This window comes from Amborella trichopoda, chromosome 4, assembly GCF_054954075.1.
Source record: "Amborella trichopoda isolate Santa Cruz 75 chromosome 4, AtrichopodaSantaCruz75HAP2 v2.0, whole genome shotgun sequence".
Lineage (NCBI taxonomy): Eukaryota > Viridiplantae > Streptophyta > Magnoliopsida > Amborellales > Amborellaceae > Amborella > Amborella trichopoda.
Window position 1 is genome coordinate 3117393 of NC_142339.1, and position 26524 is coordinate 3143916.

A 26524-nucleotide genomic window follows, 5' to 3' on the forward strand; every position below is an offset into this window, starting at 1 on the left:
GAAAGACGACCCACATGCCATTCTCCATCCAACACCTTCATTCCCCCTTGGAAATGGGCTGGGATCGGTGGTAGCACCCCCGTACCATAACCTTGGACACCACGTTGTGTTTTTCATTCTCACTGACATCACTCCAATAATATCTTCTTTCAAAAAACTAACTCTAAAGTTATTGGAAAAAATGGTCAGGGGCTGTCTTTCCCATTGAATTACCAAAAAAATAAAAACCATTCATTTTACCCCTTTTATTAAAACTCACCATCCTGGTCAAATTGTACAGTTTTGATGCATTATGAGTAGGGTTGGGCGGGGCCAGGGCACAACCCATCCCTAGAGGTTAGATCCAGTTCAAACAGAGCTGAAGCCCAATTGGAGCCATTGGCTAGGTGGCCGAACCTAGCCCTAGTAGCCTAGCCAGCTTTTGGTCCTGCCTTTGGTCTCTAGGGTTGGGCCAACCGGGACAAGGCAAGCCTTCCGGCCCATTGCTGGCTCTAATTATAAATTATTGTCACACTTATCAAAGTAAGTATATGCGACAGTTAAATGTATTACGAAATGACAATTCAATTGTTGGGCTCCCCCACTTAGAACCCTCTCGCACGAATGCGAATGCACCCACTTAGAATCCTCTCGCACGAATGCGAATGCGAATGCGTGCAGTGGAACCAAGAAGTATAAAACACAAATATTATGCCAAAGTCGATGTATATGTGTATGAGTGGAAAACATACAATAAAGCATATAAAAAAATAAATATTACTATGTCAGTTTTTATGGTGTTAAAATAATTAGAATAGGAGTTGGAATCATTAGGGAGCTAATTTTGGGTCTGCTCATCTTACTTTTGGGGGAGCTAATTTTGTTTTCTTTCAATTTCTATTGCATATGTGTATGAATGGCTCCATGTTTCTTATTTTTCATTTCTCTACAAATCACACATACATGGAATTTGGTGCGCCACCATCGCATTAGGCCACACCTATAAAAAGAAAAAAATATTTATGATAAAATAAAATGTTAAAAATATCTCTACTACAACATGCAAAAGAAGCATTAGTAAGTCACTCATGACCCCAAAAAACGTGATGAATCAGTCCATCAATGGCTTTAAACCATACAAACCTCCACTTCTGGCTCAGAAAAAGAAACCAAAGTACACTCCAAAAGCCAACTATAAACCCTGTGGCAATGCAAGCATAGAGTACAGGCTTGTCCCCAACCCATCTTGAAATTTTCTCCTCATCTTCCTCGTCTCCCTTTGGGAGCTGAGAGCACTCTTTCCCTGTATAACCACAGAGCTTAGGATTTCCACTATAAGAACTTTCTTCAAAGGTTCTAAAATTGTTTACAAAGGGAACTGCACCTTCTAAATCATTATATGCCACTGAAAATTGACTTAAAAAGGTGAGGGAACCTAATTCAGATGGTATCCTGCCCTTGAGCCCATTATGCGAGAGATCCAGAGCTTCAATCTGAGACAACTCTGAAAATGAGTCCGGGATCGTCCCATTGAGATGATTGTTAGAGATGTTCAATACAATAAGTGCTTTTAAGAGGCCAATTTCCAATGGGATGGGGCCGCTAAGATGGTTCAAGGAGAGATCAATTCCGGTTAAAACAGAGAGAACTATTCCACTGTATCCATACTCATTGCCCTTGTTGAAATTGACCACCTCAACATATCCACTTTCCTGACCCACATGCAATGGATCCCCCCTAGAGGATGTGCTACCATTTATCCAAGCAAAGTTATTATGGAAGCAAGAAGGTATGGATCCCTCAAAGTTGTTTTCTGATAGATCTAAAATGGCAAGTCGCTGTAGTCGACATATTTCATCAGGAATATTACCTTCAAACCGGTTTTCTTTCAAGATCAAGACCTGTATACTAGTGATTTCTGCAATCTCTCTAGGGATGAGACCTGACATATAATTGGCTCCGATGTCCATGACCATTAGAAGGGGGCTGTAAAAAAGCAAATTCTTAGGTATTGTTCCATGAAATGCATTGTGATCCAAATGTATGGACTGTATGCGTGTGAGATTGAAGTTCGTCGACAGCAAGGGTCCGTCTAAGGAGTTATTTGACAAATTCAGATATCCTAGTGTATCTGTGCGAGTAAGATTGGGAGGTAGATTTCCAGATATTTTGTTGTTTGACAAGTCTAGAGACCAAAAATCACCAGTCATATTCGATGGTAATCTTCCATAAAACTTGTTGAACGACATATCCAAAAAAGAGAGTCTAGGGAAACTACTTAAAATAGAACTGATGTCACCGGTTAGAAAGTTGTGTGAAATATCCAGTGACCCCAACTGAGGGAGTGACTTTAAGAAATCCTTTGGCATTTCTCCACTATAATTGTTATATGAGATGTCCAAATTATAAAGGCCAGCAGGAGCCTGAGGTGAAACAAGTGGTCCACTGAGCATATTCCCATCCATAACCAATGTCCCACCTGTAAGTCGTAGCAGCCATGATGGGATACTCCCTAACAATTTAGAATACGAGAAATAGACATTTACCAAAGATTGCTGAGTGGAAAGAAAGGATGTACTAAGGTCAAATTTGCTCATATCGCAATACGATAATCGGAGTTCCGAAATTTGGAAAGATGGGTCGAATTCACTTCCTTGCAAAATGACCAACCCTCTGTTATGCGAAAGGCTCACAATGTCTAGGTGGGAAATATTTGATAGGGTGGAAAAAGAGAAGTAACCTGATAAGGAATTATTGGAGATATCTAAACGCTCTAAACTTTCAAGCTTACTTATCTCTTGTGGGATGGATCCTGTAAGGTGATTGTCTCTGAGAGAGAGTTCTACAAGGGAGGACAAATTCCCCAAGGAATGAGGTATGCTCCCCTGTAGTTTGTTATTGCTTAGACCAAGTATAATAAGAGATGGTAGACTACCAAACCATGGGGGCATCTTGTCAAAAATTTTGTTATTGCTTAAATCAAGATTTACAAGATGGGAAAGGTTTTTTAAAGAAGAGGGTATTGTTCCAGTAAGTTCATTGCCATGCAAGTTAAGATACTTTAGGGATGATAGCAAACCTATATCTACAGGCAGTGTACCAGCGAAAAAATTTGACTTTAAATTCAATCCCTGGAGCTTTTTCAGCTTTGAAAGCTCTGCAAACACCAGAAAAACAACGTTAGCTTAGAGAAAAAAATCCAACAAGAACTCACACTCAAAAGAAAGAATTACTCATTTGGAAAACATGAAAAATGTCGTTGGCCTTGAAATAAAATCAATATGCTCCTAACTAAAATTAACAGCATACATAATTCCTCCCTGATTTAAGGCCTTCCATATTTCTATTTCCATGATTATAACTATCCCTTTTACCGTAAAAACATTTATTCATGTTCTCCCGTTTCTTTCCTCAAGAAAAGTTCATAGAGCATCCTTTTTCATAGAACACCTCTAGAGAATATCATAAACATGGAGACCTGCTTATTTCAAGTCAGTAGTATATAGAACCTGAAACAACCCATTGGTATTTTGACCGATGAACTTTAAGAAAACATTTTGCCCATTATGAATTTTGAAGTATTAACCATCAAAACTTTAAATTTACAAATGAAAATGCATTAGACTCGCACCTTTGATGGGCAAGAAGCCACCCATGTTGCAGTCCTCTAGAATGAGTGATTGTAAGTGTTCAATCCTAACAAGCGAAGAAACGTTAAGATCTCCTCTCCCAAAATCAGATCGTGAAAAAACTTCCAAACCGACCACCCGATTCGCCATAGAGCTAGTGGAATCACACTTAGTGTAGTCCATGTCGCAACACGTGACACCATTCCAAGCACAACAATCCAATCCCTTCCATGAATCCAAGAATCTGATGGCTTCAGCTTCCGTGGATTTATTGGGATGAACGAGGGAGGCCTTGAATTCCAAAAGAGCTGCTACTTCTTTCTCTAAACATTGAGGTGATCCCAAAAGAAACATATAGAGTATGCTTTTCATAAAAACCAGGAATGGCACAGATGGTTTTCTGCAAGAGAACCAAGAGGCCATGGTTTTCTTTAGCTAAAAAGTTGCTAAACCAAATGATAAGTCCTGTATGAATAATGCCCAAGGAGAAGCAACACGATAAACAGTCCAGACATGAAATGATATAAGTCTTTCATCTCTGGCATTGGGCGTTTGAAAAAGTTCCAAAATTTGCTGTTCCCCAGCAGTCAAGGTAGCAATGGATTATCATATATGCTGAAGTACTTTTGTGTACTCGTGGGAGCATACTGTCTCTTTACTTCCTTGGGGGAGCACTTTTAAGTAGGGTTTTGATGTTTTGGGTCAGTCTGCTTCGATCCCAACCCGGACTTTTCCCAACTCGGTTTTAGCTGGACCCATACCCAACTAACACCTGTGTCGAGTCTGGGTCACTAGACTTAGACCCAACCAACCAGGTTGGATCAAATTTGGTTCCAGATAAAAGAAAATTAGTATTTATTTTAAAATATTTCATAATATATATATATATATATATATATATATATATATATATATATATAGATATATGGGTGTGGCTTCTATAAAGTTGTAACATTAAACAATCCAATTAAGGCGCACCTCCAAATTTTATCATAACATAAAATTTTGGTGTAAAAATTTATTAAGATTATCTCAAAATTGATTTTTATATCTAATTATAAAATTTTAAACTCCAAACCTAACCCACTGCGCAGAATATTTTGGTCCAAATTGGGGCCCGTGTCGGGTTGACCCATCAACTTGGCAGGTAGACCCGACCGATTGCCACCTCTAATTTTAAGATCTCAAATTTTTGAGATGTAATTTCTTCAATCTAGCAACTAACCTCCAAAGAAAATTTTCAAATTGCACTTTGTAAATGCCTGAAAAATTTATCTTCCTAATAGAGACTTTCCAATTTTTGGAGAGTGATTTTTACGCATAAGTCAAAATCCAAATTACTTTTGGAAAATGGTCATCTGGTGATTTGTAGGTTGATCCTATAATTTAAGATTGAAAATATTTCACCCGAAGGAAGTAAATGTATATTATATGCTCTTGCGGGAGCACAACATACCCACTTGTTATACGTTCTTTATGGGAAGAAGATTAAAGGCGGATGAGATGTTGAATACTTCAAATAAGAGGGTCCCATTAACCGTGTGGGACCTTATCCCGGAGTCTCCGAGTCAACAATTGTACAAACTTATACTTGTTATTGGTGCTATTGGAGTCTCCGAGTCAAATAAGGTATTAATGTCTAACGTTTACAAGAAAAGTAATGAAAAAATTATTATAATATGAATGTTTATATAAAAAAATAAAAATAACATCACTAGGTTAAAAGAGTAGGAGATTTTGGAAATCTTCTTGGAAGATAAGGTTTCTATATCGCCAAAGCTTTATTAAAATAAAATAAACTCTCACATCAAATCCTCATTCGGAAAGCACTATCGGCAATAAAAAGCTCCATGATACCTCTAAAATTAATTTCCAATACTGTCAATGAAATTCGAAACTAAAAAATGGCACATATTTTACTTATATATGAACATTTATTTCTAGGGCGAGATAGACAATCAAGATAATTTGTTACAATATATATTATTTTTAGAGCTTGAAATTATTATTTTTCATAACCATAATGTTCAAGTCAAGATGATTGATGTAAAGGCTTTTTAATTTTTGATGAGTTATGACGTGAGGCTTTACTTGTTTTAATAGAGCTGCAATCCTATCAAACCATTTTCCAAATTAAATGAGTGGGTAAATCAACAATTTTACCAACAACTTTGACTGCTTTCTAGAAAGCTTTCATTTGGGTACCTCTTGAACAATTTTGTTTAAAATAGCCTAAAATGCTTTTATTTTAGTTTGTAATCCTAATCAAGCTGCCCACTTAAAATACTTTTATAGCAGCGATTACAAACAAGTAGTTTCAAAAATAATTTTGTTTTTATCTCAATCAAAGCATGCCACTAGATCTGCCAACAGTCCGGTCAGCATTGGCATGAGCTTGGCCAGAATTTTTTGGTTAGGCTCAGGCCCAAAATTAAACTATAACTTGTAAATTGGCCTGGGCCCGAGTTGTATCACTAAGGTTCAGGCATGCCCCAAAAATTAGATTGGGCAAAGCTTGTCCCTATTTTTTGTGCTGTGTATCCACCTAATTTTTTATTGGATTTTAAAAATCTCTTCAAGGAGACGCAATCGTGAGTTAAAAAAGTTGATATTTCGAACTAGTCTAATCAATTGTCCTAAACATATGTTATATACAATTTTAGATTAGGATCGGGCTGGGCCCAAGTTTCCTCACCCAACCTAAAAATTGTTCAGGTCTAGCATATCATGTCCAAGTCATCCCGTGGGCCTTAAAATGGGTCCAGACTCTAGACCCGGCCTTAGGCCAAGCCGTGCGTTGAGACCTACTCGACCCGACCCAGATGGCGACTCTACTTGCAGGTGCATTGCATTGGCTGCAATATTGTTAGCCAGAATCAGTGACAACCGCGGCCTCTCATTTAATGTTGCAACATAGAGAATGGGTTCAATACCATTCTTACTAGGAAAGCTTATTCCATGATCCTTCCTTGGTGAGTGTCGGTGTCTTGTATGCTAGTGCGTTTCATCCATTTGATCTCCACCGTCCAATGTGTTTTGAGCTGTGATTCACATTGGAACCACACATCATGAGATGCGCATGGTGTCTTGTATAGTCTAGAGTAGGTTTTTAAAACATGGATCAATGGGGTGGATCATTTGTCTACCGAGTCCCGGTCGTGATCCGCTGGATCCGATTTGGCTGAATAAAAAATTGTGAAAAAAAAAGAGAGGAAATGAGCTCTAACACACCTACAAAAGGGGGTAGTAGTGTAAAGTAATGAAATGGCGAGGGAAACGAAAAGAAAGCCAAACCCAAGTAGAAGGGGTTTTTAGAAGGGCTAGGGCCGATTTTCGATACTTGCCTAGAATCGGCTTGAGTTGAATGATTACCGTTCTAGATTAACGATTTCCAATCCGAATTGATCGGAATCGATGGACTTTGAAATACTAATTTGGTGCGGCCGTTGCTATGGTTAAATACTCTTCGCTTTACCTTATTTCGTTAGTTGGAATAATTTTAGGTATGTGTAAGGTTATTTTAGTATTTAATATTCTCAATTACAGTCAACTTGTGTATTTGCAAAGAAAGAGGATCCACCTTTTTTTTTTTTTTTTTTTTTTTAAGGAAAAGGTTTATACAAGATGTCGACTTTATATTATTGAAGGAAAGTGAACCTGAAAAACCTATAGAAAAAATGTTTCAATACCGAAAAACCCTTAAATTAATCAGCTCGATCTCAAGATGTATAGATATAGAACGAAAAAAAAAAAAAGAAGAAGAAGTAGAAGAAAAAGTTTAAAGTCATGAAAATAGGGCATTTCATGATGCATTATCTGAACCATCCATTTTCAAAAAACATTGTTGTTCATAAATATACTCGATCTAGATCATTTTTGAAGCTCTAAATTTCATTATGAGGGGTAACAATAGATTTTCGTACCATTGAAATGCTTTTTAACACCGAAACCACATCGTTCGACTAAGTGTTGAGGTGCGCCTTGCCTCAAGAATATAAAGCTGACACCTTATATAAATCTCACCTTTTTTTATCCCCCAAAATATATTCAGCTCTAATCTCTGTTTTATGTTGTTAACAAGTGTTGATTTACATTATGACCACATCGAGAAAATACTCCTTCCTTCAAATGTTTTTTTGGTTTGTAGAGAAGCCATCCAGACAAAAGATTGAACAATTAGTAGGTCCTTGTTATTTGTGACATTTTTGTAAATTGTACAATTAGTGAATGGCTAACATAGGCATAACTGTGGTAAAAGGAAGAACTGAATTATTCATATCTCCAAAACACTCTTTAGAAAATTAATCAAGAATTTACAACTAAGATTGCTCTATAATGTAGAAAAATATATGGTAATTCCATTTTTTCTGTAAGCGATACACTTGCTCACCCATGTGAAATAGTAGTAGAGAGTATTTCGAAAGTAATTGTCAACAAAGAGACCATTTATCTTTGGTACATGGAGGTAACAATCTTTCCCACTCATTAGATGTCAAAATAAAATTGGTTCATCTTATATGTTTATTTATCCAAAATTTACTTTTGCTCCAAATTATTATTCCAAAAAAAGACGACCTACATAAGGGTTCCCTCGTATATAAATAATGTTGCCATAAACGCTTCCTTTAATTTTGGCAAAACTTTCATCCAAATGGATAAAACTAACAAAAGTAGATAACAAATTTCCGTTCTACTCGTGGTAGAGACCTCTTCCCTTGGTATTTACTGCGGCAAGGTTTTCCAAATGAGGACTGTATCCTATGAAGCGAATCATCTTTGTTATAATCACTCGATGTCATGGGGGTATCATAAAGTTCAAGAATTTTTTTTTTTTTTTCGTTTTTTTTTTTAAACTTTGAGTCCAATGAAAAACACACTCACACGACCTGATTTGTAATTTGATGGAAAAGAGTGATTATATTAAAAGTAAATGATTATCTTTGTACACCTTTCCTACCTTTGAAATAGTGATCGACCAACCAAAATACAAAATATTACAAAAATATTTCCAATTTTAAAAAAACAAAGATTTTGGGTCTTGCACCCAGCATGCATGTCAAGATATATCCATTTAAAGAGCAACTACAGAAGTTACCATAAAAGTTAAGGAAAATGTCATTATTTAAGGGGCAAAAAATCCCTCACAAAGTGGATATTCCAATTACCAAGGATTCATTTTTAATTTTTATTTCACTCATGCATCTCCTTAAAAAATATCTAAAAGCATGTCCTTATTAATGGTTGGGAACCCCAAACATGTAAGGAAATTTCAATAATTTGACCCACTCTGATCAAGTAGGTTACATCCATATTTGATTGAGGTGTCTTAGGTGGATCAAATCACTACAATGTTGCTGCTTGTTTAGGGTTCTAATCCTGAAAAGGAAGTATTATAGAGGAGTACCTAGATAAAATGAAAATTTAAAAATAAATCCAATGAAAATAAAATAAAATAAACTTTTAAGGTTAATTGTTTGATTTTGAACATGTATGATGTTATGATAATTTGAGAATTTGTGAAATATGCCAAAACCACGATGGATGAACATGCCTTGACCAGATTTTCAGCCAAAACTCTCTTCGTTACACACTTTTATTTATTTAAATCTCTCATAACTACAGTATCTTTGGGAATGGGCTAGGCTTGTAGTGGTAGTATCACCTAAGCCCCAGTTAAAGGCCTTGACCTCCATTCTCACAAACAAATTAAATGTCTTGACCTCCATTCTCACTAACAAATTAAAAAACTGACTATTTTGAAAAAAAATGGATTGGTGCTCCTCATCCCCACTGCTTTATCCCCCCCCCCACCCCCTCGAAAAAAACAAGAAAAAAATTACAATACCATGGTACTTGTTACTCTTTCTTGTGGGATTTGTACTCCCAAAAAATCTTAGTATACTCCATTAAATTTTTCATAAGGTGTGGAAAATTAGCTTATGCATTGATATAGAAATTGTGTGGACCTGTTAAATAAGGGCAATTACAAGATACGCCAATTTTGGAGCTTGAAATATGTTCTTTTCCTTATGCATAATTATCAACGTCAACATGAGCAATTTGAGGACCTTATGCATAATTATCAACGTCAACATGAGCAATTTGAGGATTTTAAGTATTGAAACTGCACTTCTCAATGAAGTTCCTAGTTTCCTCTATACAATTTTATTTCTTAGATGTGTTAAACACTTGATGAGGATTATATTATTTTTTGAGCTTGAAATCTATTTTTCTCGAATATTCATAGTTATTGAGGTTGATATGATCAATTTGAGCGTTTTTAAGCACTAAAACTGTATTTTTTTGTGAGGTACTAATATATGATTTTTTCCATATTAACGCACAACCAGACTTTATTCCTTGATTATTTTCTCTAGATATTTTCCACTATTAAAAATCATCCCTAATCTTCAAATTGAGAGCAAATAATCCATTACTCAAAACACAGCCTAGAATATCATATTTATCTTTTCAAGGAAAGCCTTGACCATTTTTATATTTTCCAATAGAATTCTAATGAAACATAATACAGTAATACGTCGGACCATCATTTAAGTTCTTCCCCTAATAGCCCACTGTTTAATATCCAAGAGTTCACTTTGATGAATAAGCCGTCAATTTTTATAAGAGTAATTTATTCACAGATAAAAAAAAAGGAAAATACGAATTTAGTGAATTTGAGTAAAAAAATACGTGGAAGGTTGATCAACCCTTTTTTTTTTTTATGTTTTTTTTTTCAAGATTGCCCATAGGTTCGAGTAGCATTTTCAGACCGCTTTTTTAATGTTTTTTTTTTTTTAAATTTTTTTCGTTGATAGGGCAGTGCCCTAGTATGAGCGGCAATGCCCAATCCAGAAGGTAGTCTGAGGTTGGCATCCTCAGACCTCCTTATTTCTTATAAATAAATGAGCTAATACAGTCCGAGGATGCCAAACTTGGACCGCCCTAAAGAGAACTTGAGAAGATGGTTCCAGAATGGGTAGCTTTGATGGCCTCTAAATGCTTAAAACAATTAGTCATTACGGTCTAAAGATGCCAATCTCGGACTGTTTTGAAGAGCACTACAGAAGGCGGTCCGATGATAGGACCGAACAGACTTGGCAGTGCCCCAAACATTACGGCATAACCCTACTATCGAAAAAGATTAAAACGAAAGAAAGAAAGCGGTTCATCAAACTAAGAGACAATTTTGAAAAAATACTGAAAAACCTTTTACACTCCCAATCCCGATCCCATTATAAAGTTATGAAATATGCTTGTGATGGTATCTCATTTGAGATTCCCCTGGATGAGAGGATGCCTTATGAATAAGGCCAGCCCAGTTCCTAGAGCCTAGATCCGGTTCAAGTAGAAGAGACCGTAGCCCATGCTGAACTGCGGCCATTGGCTAGGTGGCCGGACCCAATTTGGCTAGTCTGTGCCATACCATATGGAAATTTTAAAAATAAAAATACAAACATAAAGAAAAGCTTAAGATTTTTAATGCGCCTTATGAAATCACATTTAAAAAACACAATTTTATTGATAAAATAAAATGATCAAAATACCATCACATCTTAAAAAAAAAAAAAAAAGCATAACACGTCACTCATGACCATAGAAAACACGATGAATCTGTCCATCTATGGCCCTAAACCATGCAAACCTCCGCCTCTTGCTGAGAAAAAGAAATCAAAGTACACCCCAAAAACCAACTATAAACCCTGTGGCAATGCAAGCATAGAGCACAGGCTTGTACCCCACCCATATTGAAATTTTCTCCTCATTTTCCTTGTCTTCCTCTTCTAGCTGAGTGCACTTTTTCCTTGGATAACCGCAAAGCTTAGGATTTCCAGAGCACTCTCAAAGCTTAGGATTTCCACCATAGGAACTTTCTTCAAAGGTTTGAAAATTGTTTACAATGGGAACTGCACTTTCTAAATCATTATATACAACTGAAAATTGGCTTCAAAAAGTTAGGGAACCTAAATCAGATGGTATCCTGCCCTTGAGCATATTGTGAGAGATCCAGTACTTCAATCCGAGACAACTCTGAAAACGAATCCGGGATCGTCCCATTTAGAAGATTTTTGGAAATGTTCAATACAATAAGTCCTTTTAAGAGGCCAATCTCCATTGCGATGGGGCCGCTAAGATGGTTCAAAGAGAGCTCGATTCCTGTTATAACAGATAGAACTATTCCACTGTATCCATACTCATTGCCCTTCTTGAAATTGACCACCTCAACATATTCACTTTCCAAACCCACATGTGAATCCCAGCTAGCACTTATAGTGGATCTGCTACCATTTACCCAAGCAGAGTTCTTATGGAAGCAAGAAGGTATGGATCCCTCAAAGTTGATTTCCGATAGATCTAAAATGGCCAGTTGCTGTAATCGACATATTTCATCAGGTATATTACCTTCAAACCGGTTTTCTTTCAAGATTAGGACCTGTAAATGAGAGATTTCTGCGATCTCTCTTGGGATGAGACCCGAGATATAATTGGCGCCGATGTCAATGACCATTAGAAAGGGGCTGTAAAGAAGCAGATTCTCGGGTATTGTTCCATGAAATGCATTGTGTTCCAAATGTATGGACTGTATGCTTGAGAGGTAGAAGTTTTCGGACCGCCAGGTCCATCTAAAGAGTTATTTGACAAATTCATATGTTCTAGCTTATACGCGCGAGTAAGATTAAGAGGTAGATTTCCAGATATGTTGTTGTTTGACAAGTCTAGAGACAAAAACTTGCCGGTCATATTAGATGGTAATCTTCCATAAAACTTGTTGAAGGACATATCCAAAGAATTGAACCGAGGGACATTGAAACCACTCAAGATAGAAGCTATGTCCCCAGTTAGAAAGTTGTGTGAAATATCCAGGTCCCGAAAATGGATTGAGAAATTCTTAGGTTTCTCTCCACTAAAATTGTTATATGAGAAGCCGAAACCATAAAGTTGTGGAAGCCATGGTGGGATAGTCCCTGACAATTTAGCATACGAGAAATAGATGACTTCGAAAGAGTGCTGAGTGGAAAGAAAGGACGTACAAATGTCGAATTTGCTCATGTCGCAGTACGATAATTGGAGTTCCGAAAGTTGGAAAGACGGATTGAAGTCACTTCCTTGCAAAATGACCAACCCGCTGTTATGCGAAAGGTCCACTCTATCAAGGTGGGAAGAAAAAAAGAAGTCACCTGATAAGGAATTATTGGAGATATCCAAACGCTCCAAATTTTCAAGCTTACTTATCTCTTGCGGGATGGATCCTGTAAGGTGATTGTCTCCGAGAGAGAGTTCTACAAGTGAGGACAAGTTCCCCAAGGAATGAGGTATGCTGCCTTGTAGTTTGTTATTGCTTAGATCAAGTGTACGAAGAGATGATAGCAAACCCATCTCTACAGGCAGCGTACCAGAGAAAAAATTTGACCCTAAATCCAATTGTTGGAGCTTCTTCAGTTTGGAAAGCTCTGCAAACACCGGAAAAACAAGGTTAGCTTACTGAGAAAAAATCCAACAAGAACTCACCCTGAAAAAAATGAGTTTCTCATTCGGAAAACATGAAAAATGTCATGGGCTTTGAAATTAAAAACCAATATGCTCCTAACTAAAACTAACCATATATATAAATCCTTCCAGATTTAAAAAGTGAAATTATGAAATTGACAATTGTCATGTATGATAATAACCGGGGAGGCGTTCCATTTTTCTCTTTCAATGACTATAACTATTCCTTTTGCCGTAAAAAAACTTATTCATTTTCTAATATTTCTTTCCTCAAGAAAAGTTCATAGAACACCTCTAGAGAATATCATAAAAAATGGAGACCTGCTTATTTCAAGTTAGTAGTTTAGAAACTGAATCAACCAATTGGTATTTCGACCAATGAATTTGAAGAAAACATTTTGTGGTTTTTGAATTTCGAAGTATTCACCATCAAAAATTGAAATTTATAAAAGAAAATGCATTAGACTCGCACCTTTGATAGGCAAAAAACCACCCATGTTCCCTATGATGAAGTCTCTGACTCCATTCTCACCAAAGGGTATTGATTCAAATCCCCGTTAACTTACCTTTTACTTACCCAAAAACAAAAAGAAGCCACCCAATTGCAGTCCTCTGGACATGTGACTGGAAGTGTTCAACCCTAACAAGCGAAGTAATGTTAAGATCTCATCGTCCTAAATTAAGTCGGGAATAAAAATCTAAACTGACCATTGGATTCGCCATAGCGTTAGTGGAATCCAATGCTTTCCATGAATTCAAGAATCCTATGGCTTTCGAGCATTTGTTGGGATCCCAAATGAAACATGTAGAGTATGCGAACCATAAAAACTAGGCATCACACAAATGGTAATCTGCAAGGGATTCAAGAGGCCATGGTTTTCTTGAAAGAAGGACTTTGTGATTAAGGACGACGTATTCACTTGCTACCTATTTAAATACAACACTTTATTCAATAATCAAAACTAGACTCATTGTTTTATAGGAAGAGGAGAAAATTACAAATAAAGGTTTAAAGAAGTAAATTTGTCAGAGATTACTTCAACTGGACTTAGTAAAACCCACATCGAGTTTCCTTCTTCCGTAGGTGCTCGAGATCTGTGATCGTTCTTTTGATTCTCTTACTTATGACAAAAACCATTTCAATGGCATATAGATATCGATTTCGAACCAACTACCTAAGGCCTTAATATTGTAGTCTTGCTCAAGCCCCCCTGGCTCGATCTCTTGAACCAACTACCTTCGAATTAACTACCTAATACTCAATGCATTAGTCATGCTCAAGGCCCATTGGCTTGATTTTTAGAGAGATGAAAAAAAGAAATAAAGAGAGAGGAAGAGATCTACTAACAAGAGGATCCTCCCTTTTGCTACCCACAAACTTTAGCCTAGCATAGGTGTGCCTCACAAGAGCGAGAGAGATAGATCAAAAAAATCTTGCGCGTGCCACCTTTGGAACCCGGAGGGAGAGATGATCTTTCAAGGTTGCGGCGTGGCCTCTCTTTTGGGAGAGAGAGACAAACTGTTTGATCTTTAGAGAGATGAGAGATAAAAATTAAAGAGAGAGGGTGAGATCTACTAGCTAGGGGATCCTCCTCTTTGCCACCCATAAACTTTAGCCTAGTTTAGGTGTGCCCTACAAGAGAGAGAGATCAAAAAAATCTTGGGCGTGCCACCTTTGAAACCTGATGAAGGAGAGATAATCTTTCTAGGTTGGGGCGTGGCCCCTCTTTGAGACTTGGGAGAGAGAGATGTACTTTTTAAGTGGCGTGACCCTCTTGAGACTTTGATAGAGAGAGAGACAATTCTTAGAGAGCGAAGAGTGAAGAGGCGTAGAGAATTATGGGGTGGGAGATCATCTATGTATATATTTTCTATGCCTTAAGGTATCTCATGATTAGTAAGATCAAATATTGACTGTCAATCTAAAGAGACTTGTGGGGTGAAATATGTGAGTCATCCATTCTTATGATCCACCATCAAGATTTAAAATAATGTGCTAGAACCTTATCCTCTATTTATTTAAACATATTCCCATCAAATCTTTAAATAAGAATAATATATCTCTTACTTTTTCATTTATTATATCCATTCATTATTTCTTGAATCAAACAATCTTGATTAACAAGACTTACTAAATATTTAAAATATTTGAATTTATTATACAAGTTGACTATATCCGAAAAATAAAAAACCAACTAATATGGGATAACCAGGATAACCATCACCTAACTTGATGATCAAATAATCCCTATAGGTGGGGCGTACCACCCCTTGGTGGCCTCTCATAGGCCCACCCAATTACCACATGTATAAAATGGGTCCCCATATTTTATAAAAAGTCCACATAATTTTAAAAAATACAAAATTTGAATTTTAGAATTTTAAATTTCATAGTTTATTTAAAACATTGAAAAAATGACTTTATCTTAATTTATAAATTCAAACAACAAAAATAAAATATCAGAAGATTTACAAAAATTCAAATAAAAATTTTAAAAATCACATAATATAAAATTAATTAATTTTGATGGGAATCAGGTTTATTTAGGTTTAGGAATTTATCAATGCACATGAACACTCCACTTTCAACTGCGGACCATGAGCCATCTAGCTTTCTCAAACTAACCAAATAGTTCCCATGACCAACAGTCTACTGCACAGGCTCATGATTTGACCGCCAAAGTCAGTCAATAGACTATAGGATGTAATCCCAATGTATAGATTTCAGGTTCTCCCTTAGAGACAAAACCATATTCTGCCAGACCATGATGCAACCACAACTCAATAGTGCATTGGGATAATCTATCGCAAATGTACATTTTTCACCCTAAATGGTGAATCTCAATACGACTATCTATGTACATTCCGTGTGATGATATAACGATAAAGTTTTAGCCATGTCTCTAAATGCTGTTCATCACACATAAATGTCACACAGTCTCTCGGCTCTCATCGGGCATACTCCGACTTCATCAAGGGCTAACTTACTAAACCTTCTCGGTTACATCCATATGCCCAAGTACCTTGGGTTTTTTCAAACTCAGTTGGCCTAGCACATCGAGCCTAATTTGCGTATCAGTAAATAACATTTGCCTAATATGATTCATAAGAGGAATTCACTCCCACTGCGTTTGTGTTTCATTTATTCAAATTTTTTTTTTAATACAATATGGCCTTTAAAAATTGCATAAACCCAACACTTCTTTTGCTAAACAAGTGGCTAAAACCAAGAGGATATGTACAACCAAGGAGATCCAAGAAACAGTCTAGACAGGAGAAGATATAAGTCTTTCCTCCCTGGCATTTGGCATTCGAAGAAGTTACAGCTGCCCCACCAGCATTTAAGGTAGCCATGGATTAGCCATGGATTATCATGTACGCTAAAGTGCTTTTGTGTACTTGTGGGAGCATACTATCTATTTACTTCCTCGGGTAATAGCACCTTTAAGTAAGGGTATTGATGGGTTGGGTTGGTTCGTTTTGACTTCGACCCGCACTTGTCCCAACTAGGTCTTAGCTGAAACCAGATCCAACTAGGACTTGTGTTCGGTCTAGGTCACTAGACTTAGACCCAACCAATTCGGTTCTAGTCTGGATCTAAATAGAAGAAAACCAAATTTTATTATAAAATATTTTACAATATATAAATAATAATTTTTGTGTGTGTGTGTGTGTGCGTTTGTGTATATGCCAGTAATTTCATGCAACAGTTGTATAGTAATATAATGCAACAATCTTCAAAAAACATGTTAGGTCCAAAATTTAAAATATACATTCTTTTCATTCTAATGAACAATCACAAAAAACATAAATTTGAAAATGCAACTTAGAAAGTATTTTTTTAGCCCATTTAACATATGATGTCCATTTTGATAATATGCTTAGATCTACGCTTGAGAAGTATTTTTTCTTATTCAATTTTTTTAGATGACTTTATTATCAGTAGATAAACAATGTGAAAAAAGGAAAAAAAAGGATTTTACGTTTGTAAAGGCTAATATTTAGAAATTCACCAAATAAATGGCCTAGATTCATTGTTGGAGGGGACTCATTTTGACCATATCTAGGGGTTCAAATTGCACTTCTTTTTTTTTGGATTAATTATTGAGATGAAGAGAGTGTGTATGCAAAATTTTGGGTCACACAAATACCCCAAAATGGTTTTCTAAAAGGGTTGTTGCAATATACTATGATACAACCGTTGCATTAGATCATTGCCTATATATATATATATATATATATATATATATATATATATATATATATATATGTGTGTGTGTGTGTGTGTGTAGAAAAGTCTTAAAAGCACCAATAGGCGAAGTGCTACAGTATTTTGCCCCCATCACGGACATGTTATGTCCATGACAGTTTTGTCTAAAAACCGCCACGGACCTACGGGAGCCGTGGTGGTCCCCCCATATTTTTTACGTCAAATTTACGTGAAAAAAATCCATTCACGGACTTGCTATGTCCGTGACCACCACCGATATGCTAATCCGTGATGGTCTTTAATCCATGCTGTTCGAAAAAATCGGATGGCATTGAGCCTATAGGCAAAACTACTATTCATTTTCGCCCATATGCGTTTTGTATATACGCATCGGGTAAAGTCAACCTTGATCGGACCCTATAAGGTCTAAAATAGACCTTGACCCGAACCCCACCAAGTCATGTTCATGTCATTTGGGCCCAAACCTTACCTACCTTGTCGAAAATTTGGGTCCAAATCTGGACCCGTGTTGGGTCGACCCATCAGCTTGTCGGGTCCACCTGACCATTTCCACCTCTGCTTTTGACATCTCAAATTTTTGAGATGTAATTTCTTAAACCTAGCTTCTAACTTCCAAGAAAAACCTAAAAAACTTACCATCTTAAGATTGAATAGAGACTGTCCAATTTTTGGAGAGTGAGAAGCCCAACTCAAAATCCAAATTTCATTTGAAAAAAGGGATCATATACTATGAGACCATTTATATTTCTCACAAGGAGGTCACAATTACTCCTAACTATTTGGAGACCTTGGGGTGTGTCACGAAATCTAAGATATTTATTTATTTACTTATTTTATTTTATTATTTTGAATCTAGTTAGTAATATACTTACAACCACTTGATTTGAAATCTAAAAGACAAGAGTAAATGGTCTATTTATATACTTTTACTTGAAAAATAGTTATCCATTGATTTTTAGGTGAATCGTACAATTTAGTTTAAAAATATTTCACCGAAAGGTAGTAAATGTACATTATATGGTCTTGGGGGAGCACAACGTACACACTTGTTATAAATTCTTTTTGGAAAGGAAGTGGTCCATCCGAAGACAATTGCAGGTGGATGAAGCGTTGTAAACTTTAAATAAAAGTGTCCCCATCAAACGCGTGGGACCTTAACCCGGAGACTCCACGTCAATGACGGCACAAACTTAGAATTTCTATTGATGTTTTACAATCGATGAGTGTAAATTAAATAAATTATTAATATATTGCAAAAATATTTTTGTAGATCTTATGTTTTATTTTAATATATAAAAAATATATATTTGTACACTCTATTTTTAGGTTTCATTTTTATATAGATATCAAGTTTTCAAAACTTAAAATCAGTCTTTAAAAAAACGTCAAGTCGAACCGGAATCGCCTGGTTCGACTCGGGAATTGTCACTGGACGTGCCGGTTCCGGCAAATTGCACGGAATCGCCCGGTTCCAGAGAAAACCGAGCGATCCTGTACAGTGACTCGTCGATTCACTGTATGGAATCGGCGAGTCCCGTGAAGAACACGGGCTGCACAGTGTTCTTCACGGGATTCTTCAAAATTTGTCATTTTTTATCATTTGTCTTTTTTTTTTTGCCATTTGATCGAATATTCAGGCTTTATGCAGCTTTTTTCATCCTTTTCATGGATTAAATGGTGGAGAAATTTCGTGTTTTTGGATCATGAAAGTTGTGGTTTTACGGTTTCCGCCTTTCCTTTTGTTTCATGCCAAATAGGGCATGAATCTGTGAAAATTTTTAGGCATTTTGATCGTAATAGTGTTTATCAAAAAATTCTGTTACGAATTTGTGATAATCTTTGAGAAAAACAGAGTAATTTGGAGATTGAAGCCACGGGGTCATGAAACCAGGTAACAACTCTGGGTTTTTTTTTTTTCGTCATTTGATCAATTTATGTCTTTATTTTGAAAATAATGAGTTACCTTTCAGGGTTTGAAATATTTATCGTGTCTTTTATCATTTACCATATTCAATTTTATTTAATTTACTCAATTACATCCTGATTTTTTAGATGAACACAATGATGTCTGTAAAAAAAAATTTTTGCTTTTTTTTTTTTTTTTCCTCAAAAAATACAAAACAGAAAAGATAAAATTAATAGGATATATTATTCGACCTACTCAATACTCACAAGCATGTGCACCATGCTTTGACGTTACTAAAAAGATATCTTTAAATGAGAAAAAATAAAAATAAAAACTAAAAAATGGTCGTGAGATAATTGATAGCAATGTGAGAAAAAGCTCATGGTGATTGTTCGTGCCATCTACGCTAATACCCTTTGTGGACACAAATAAATTAGTAGAACAATAAAAAGTCGTTAAAACTTATCAAATTTTGTTAATGGTTTAAAAAACAAGAAAAAAAAAAGAAAAAAATAAAAGAAAAGATAATCATTGAAAGTTATTAAGATAATCGGAAGTCATTAAAAGTCATCAAATTTTGTTAATAGTAAAAAAAATATATATATAAAGAGAATTATTGAAAGTCATCCAAAAGCCAAGTCAAGACAACTTCATGGAAATGGAAAAATTGGGAAATGGGATGAAATGAGAAAACTTGGAGGTGATTAACTCATTCTACACTTTAAAAATGGATAGACCGGTTGAAATAGAGACTGGACCGATTCGATTGCTCGAAACGAGCGATCCAAATATGCTAAAGCGGCAATCTAGCTAAAATTTAAAGGAAAACTTAATAAAAAGTTTTCATGGAGCCATTTTTCGATAATTGTTTGATGATTTAAACTTTAAATCATAAGAGACACAAGAAATTAGGTAAAATTGTAGAGAATGTCATTCTGATTCTCAATATGGATGAGGATATATATATATATATATATATATATATATATATATATATATATATATATATATATATATATATATATTGGGCTAAATATGATTCTAAATTGAAGAGTATATCAATTTAGAATCATATGATTCTACATTGGGCTAAATATGATTCTACATTGGGCACTACTTGTAGATCAAGAGATTTCCAACGGTCCAAGAATTTTCTGAATCCGATTCGTCGTTTGAAAGTTATGGTCCAAATAAAATTTTTTACCAGTAATTCTATAATGGTCCCTGAAAAAACCTCTGAAACCCTAACCTCATAGATATAGGAAATCACAACCCTATGGGCAAGAAACCTAGCCAATTATCTTCAAATTCAAATCCCTAATTTTCATTGATAAACCCAAGCCCTAAGGAGCTTTACCAAGGCATCTTCAAGAAGAAAAGTGAAAGAGCATGTGTAAACAACCCATGATCCTGATAAAGGCACCAACTTGGGGTCTTTGGGTGTATCGGGTTGGTAGGCCTAACTAGGTAAGTCAGTTTATTTATTAATTTATTGATTTTCAGATTAATTTAATTTTATTAATGTAATTTAGTTTACTTTTAGTCTTATGGTTTCCTGATAGGATTATTGCGATATTGAGCCGGATCTTCCAACAGTACTTAAAGAACTATGATCTTCTCTTAATTGGTTTTGTTTTTATATAGTAATTTGACGGATCCCACTCATCTCTACCGTTGACAAATCATTTAACGTTAAGGTGCAGTCTATTTATACCCAGAATTGGGGTGGCAACTTTGTTGTGATTTAGGAGATGAAGATTAGATGGAAGGAAGAGAAATAAAGATTTAGAAAGAAAGGAAAAGGTTATAGAGACAGATTTGGGAAGAGATTGGAGAGAGATATAAAGATTTCGAAAGAGATGGTAAAGATGATAGAGAGATATTCGAAAGAAATGGTGTGTGTGTATGTATAGAGGGAGAGAGAGATGAATGAGTTGAATTTAGGAAGAGTGAAAGCCAACAAGTGCTGTTGCAATTTTCTACCTTTGCAGCTCCAGTGCTGCTGGGAATGATGTTAAAGCCAGCACCTTTCCCACCTCTCCAATCCTTGCTTGATGGGCCATCCACTGTCTTCTGGGTTGCTATAAAAATTACACAACAGATAATCAAGCGAAATTCATAAACTCTAATTCTTAATGCAGAAGAAGAGAACAAACAACAGAAACTAACACAGAGAGAGAGAGAGTAAAATAGAAATTAATGGAGAGAGAGAGAGAGAGATAAAACAGAAATTAACGATGAGAGGGAGGGGGAAGAGAGAGAGAGATGCACCTGTGATGGAGTGTACAGTGGTCATCAGACCCTCTACTATGCCAAATCTATCATTGATAACCTGTTCACCATAAAAGGACACTCATTCATTCTCAATTTTTAGGGTTCTCAATAGTAACGATCCTAGAATTCTTAAGTTCAGAAAAAAAAAAACAACCACCCTGGAAGTCTTACTCCAAAGAAACAGAGAAAGATAATCATCTTTCTTTTGAAGACAAAAACAAGAGACATAAATATCTAGACAAGGGGAGTATTTCATGCAATGGTTTTATAGTAACATAAATGAGGCGCCCCCTCAAAATTCATGTTAGGGACATTTGAAAAATACATCATTTTCATTCACATGAACAATCTCAAAAAAAGAAAAGAAAAAATTGACAATGCATCCTAGAAAGCGATTATTTAACCAAACAAACATAAGGCGTCTATTTGATGGGATGATTAGATGATTTAGGCCTTATGAGAATTTTTATTAATCCCAAAGTTTGTAGATGGCCTTAACATCATTTGATGAAAAATTTTGGAAAAGGAAAAAATAATTTTGAGTTCTTAAAAGCTTAGATCTCAATGTCTAGTAAATGGTCAGTTTGGATCCTTTGTTGGACTTATTTTGACCTTTTCAAGGATGGAAATTCAATTATTCTTTCTGAGATTTTATTATTGGAATGAAAAGAGTGCATCCTCCAAATTTAGGGGTATACACTTGCCATGACATGATTTTCTAAAAGACCAAGTTCATTATATTATAAATGAAACATGACCCATAACATCACTTCCCTATACATAAATACAAAGGAAAACATGCTGAGACACATTAGAGGGAAACCTTTCTCTATGTATCCATACACTCTGTTGATTTATGCCTAGAGACCCAAAACCGTGTAATCTTGTTCTCACGGCTATAAAGTGAGCCTATAATGATAATAAAGATTGATGTTAGTTGTTTTTATCAAGTCACAACTATTGTGTTAACATTGTTGTCACCTCACTTGTAATCGCTTGATCAAGATCCAAATGTTGTGTCTCCATATACATAGAAACCTCACCTTAGATTTGTATATGCTTGTGAATGTGCCTAGCCGAGAGGGAAGGGGGGTTGAAAGAAGGGAAATAGGAATGTTCTGGCTACCCAATAGAATAGTAGGCCAAACAACTCAAATTGATTATTGAGTACATCCAATGACCAACGGCATTTTTTTTATATATATATATATATAGAGAGAGAGAGAGAGAGAGGATGAAACTTAGCCAAGGGGGCCAAGCAATTAGTGGTTCAGCTAGCGTTGGAGACAATATCAATGGCAGGCTTGTACTCATGCTCATTGACGCCCACTATTTTGAATGTTTCCATATAATTCAATCTGGCATAGAATGGCTGATAAATATATGTTAAGTCACGTTATAACAAGTACAACTACATTAAATCATCACATAATATGTTATCTTAATCATGCAATGGATCATGCAGTTGATGCTCAAAAGGATGCGCTGGAAGCATCAAGAACAAATCATGCCAATGATGCTCAAAAATGGGTAGCAAACATCAAGAAAAATACATACCAGATCTTAATCTTAACATAGGAAATATATGTTTCGATTTTTTTTTCTTTTTAAAATCAAAATTTCATCCATGAGACCATTTTCTTTTTTTGTCTAAGAATTGTCTATAAAGAGACCATTTATCTTTTGTACATAGAGTACATAATCATTTTTGTGGCTGTAAGAGTGTTATTGAATAGACGCAAAGTTTCAAAAAAAAAAAAAATATTCTCAGATTTCGTGACTCACTCCAAACAATTCAATTTGATATCTAATAAGTGGGAATGGTTATGACATCTATATACAAAAGAAAAATACACGCTTTGTGTACAATCCAATGTAATAAAAAATTTCAATCTGAATTGGTGATCTACAATTCGGATCAACGATTTCCAATCCACATAAGCAAGTTTTTAAACAGTACTCGAGGCATAATTAATAAGTTAACTTTTAAGTGAAGGGCACATCCGTAAATTCTAGGAAAATTCGGGTTCAATTCTCAGTGACAAACTGTGTTTCCCTCCCACTTGTTGCAACTTGAATCAAAAACCCTTGTTTCCGGATGGGGGGAGGAAGCGGCGTATTTGCAGAAGAGGAGTGAGAAACGGCCCATGCTCCTCCCTTTCCCCGTATGTTTCTCTCTCTCTCTCTCTCTCTCTCTCTCTCTCTAAAATATATTGTAACCCTTCAAGATCTCTCTCTCTACCAGCTCCACTGTTTCCTTTCCTTTACCAGTCACAAATCTCTCTCTCCATCTTCAATGGTGTTTCTATAGCGTCTTCGAAGTAATGGCTTTGGCAAAACTCCAGGCACTCTCTCTCTTGAAACCCCACTATGTATTTTCCCTTCTCATTCCTTTTCCTTCTTTCTCTTCTTCCTTTGAACTCTATTCCACAAAAACCTCTCTTCTCACTCCGTCTCCTTCTCTCACTGGAGATGGACTCCTCTTAAGTGCTTCTCCTTCTTCTTCTTCTTCGATTGTTAATCTTCTAATGGACTCACTTGGCCTCTCTAAAGAATCAGCCTTGGCCGTTGCCTCTTCTTCCCGGTTGGGCCTCAATAAACCCACCAAAAATCCGAAATGTGTGCTAAAATTCCTCAAAGACTCTGGTTTTCATGATGCCCATATCTGTTCCATTGTAACGAAGAGCCCCAAGATTCTTGTGGCCAATGTTGAGAAAACCCTAAAACCCAAGTTTGAAATGCTTGAAGATTTGGGTCTCTCTGGTCCTGATCTCGGGGAGTTTCTATCTCCACGTGCATTCATGGTCTATTACAGTGCAGAGAAGAGGATCGCCCCAATCATCGAATTCCTCAAAAGCTATTTGAAAACCAATGAAAATGTTCTTAGAGTTCTGAGAAGTAATTGGGTACTTTCATTTCGCATTGAGGAAAGAATCCTACCCAATATGAGGTGCATAGAGAGCTATGGAGTTGGTCCCTCACAACTGCAACAATTGGCAATCGTCCATCCTAGGTTGCTTTCTCAAAACCCCAAAAGAACTAAGCAAAATTGTGAGAAAATTATAGAGATGGGCTTTAATCCGAAATCTTTGATGTTTGCTCATGCTCTTCATGCATTCAGCTCGATGAATAACGAGAAATGGCAGGCAAAAGTTGACATTTTTAAGAGTTTTGGGTGCTCGCAAGATCATGTATGTTCAATATTTCGGAGGGCACCTTATACAATGTGTCTCTCGGTGAAGAAGTTGAAGGAAACAATGGGGTATTTTGTTAAGAAACAAGAGGATGTTTTGTTCAATTTGATTATGAATCCACAAATTCTTGGTTTTAGCTTGGGGGGAAGGGTGATACCTAGGAACAATGTTTTGCAAGCTTTGAGATTGAAGAAGTTGCTCAAGAAGGATGTGAAATTATCATCAGTTTGTTTGTTGTCGGAGAGGAGATTCTTGCAAAAATTTGTGGGGTGTTTTGGAGAAGAGGCAGATTACTTGCGCCGGATCTATGAAGAAAGCAAGGGCAACCCAGAAATGATTCTATGATCATGGGTTCCATGGAGGCTTCCTTGCTTTTTGATTGTTGAATCAAAGGTTTTCTATCTTCCTCATAACCTTTTTTGGAACTATAAAATTGAGACCTTTGTTTTCATGATTTTTGCTTTTGAATGGTCCTCCTCTGTTTTTCCATTTTATGAATACTGGTTGAATAGCCTTTAACCTATTGTCTGTTGTAAAATCAGCTGATTCTACTTTTGTTTCTTTGATATCCATTGCCTCTAGTGGTTGTCCAAGATATCGTATGCAGCACTCGTGTAACAATTTTGGAATAATGAGTTGAAATGTTCAATTTCATGTCTGTTATGCCAAAATAGCTCAAAGTTATGGTGCCATTATATCCATTGACATTTAGTTGCTTATAGCGTTCATATTTTGTTGAGATCAATATTGATTTGAGGCATTCTTTGAGATTAGAAAGTTGACATTGTTTCTACCTACAACTTACATTTTGTTCATTAAATGTTTGCTTGTGGGCAGAGGCAAAATATTTAATCAACACAATAAAAAATAAATGGATTAGTGTGAAATAAACAGTTAAGATTAATCAAAGACATCTAATTTTATTTTATTTTTGAGAGAAATCAATCAAAGACATCTATTGAATTCAAAGAACAAGGAATGCCGATTGTGTGAGGGTTATAGGTTGTTGTGTAGATTATCTTAGGCCTCACTTTTTGGCCTTAGAGATTTCACTTCTCGGTAGTTGTGCCCGAGTGGGTAGTGTGCAGCTTGGCACACCACCATCTGCAGAGGTTTTAAACTTTTGGAACCCCTCTTATTAGCAAAAACCCAGTGAAAAGGGGCATTTGCACGCATGGATACAAAAGAAAATACCTTTTTTCTCTATCAGCAAAAAAGTGGATACTGTTCTACTTGTTATGACCCCTGTGTCTTACCTCTTATCACAGTTGCCCATAAAGCCGACTAAAGATGTCCCTTGGATATGACAACCAAAACATTCAGATGGGGCCCTCACGATTTTGTTGTCATAATAATCATCTAAGATATTTGATTGGGTTATCATATGAATTATTACATACTTATAAGTGGTTTAGGCAACCAAAACACAAACGGGGCCTTACGATTGTCATAATAATGATGTAAGATATTTGATTGGGTTATCATATGAATTATTACATAATTATAAGTGGTTTAGGATTGTAGCTGGGCGCTATGGTCAATCAATATATCCGAACTGTCCAAATTGGGCCTTACAATATCTTATCGAAAAGATGGCTTTTGGTTCGTATCTAATGTGATCTACATGTTCTGCATTTGCAGCCAGAAAACTCTGTCTAAGTTGGTGGTTTAGTATGCGCAAAGTTGGAACTTTATGTACAAGAATGATCGATTCTGTTGAATGTACACACTTTTTTTCTGATAAATGTCAACATTTGTATTGCTGAATGGAAAGAAGTACAAGTTGGAGGTCAGTCCGAGAGTGCCCTCTAGGCGGGACTCA

The 26524-nt window shown here is 36.0% G+C and overlaps 2 protein-coding genes across 2 annotated transcripts; one reads left to right on the forward strand and one right to left on the reverse strand.

The window, feature by feature from the left end:
* Positions 1–886: 886 nt before the first annotated feature.
* On the reverse strand, positions 887–21274 carry LOC18439364 (uncharacterized). The gene is given in 8 exon segments (XM_088863633.1): positions 887–3136; positions 3611–4043; positions 11304–11449; positions 11573–11607; positions 11609–12239; positions 12344–12574; positions 12788–13060; positions 21218–21274. Coding segments are annotated over 7 exon segments (3750 nt in total). The 5' UTR covers positions 12987–13060; positions 21218–21274; the 3' UTR covers positions 887–1061.
* A 2303-nt stretch (positions 21275–23577) lies between these two features.
* LOC148782197 (transcription termination factor MTERF15, mitochondrial-like) lies at positions 23578–25373 on the forward strand. Its single transcript, XM_088864348.1, has one exon. It carries the CDS (start codon positions 23833–23835, stop codon positions 25045–25047), a length of 1215 nt encoding a protein of 404 aa, XP_088720474.1. The 5' UTR covers positions 23578–23832; the 3' UTR covers positions 25048–25373.
* The last annotated feature ends 1151 nt before the right edge of the window (positions 25374–26524 follow it).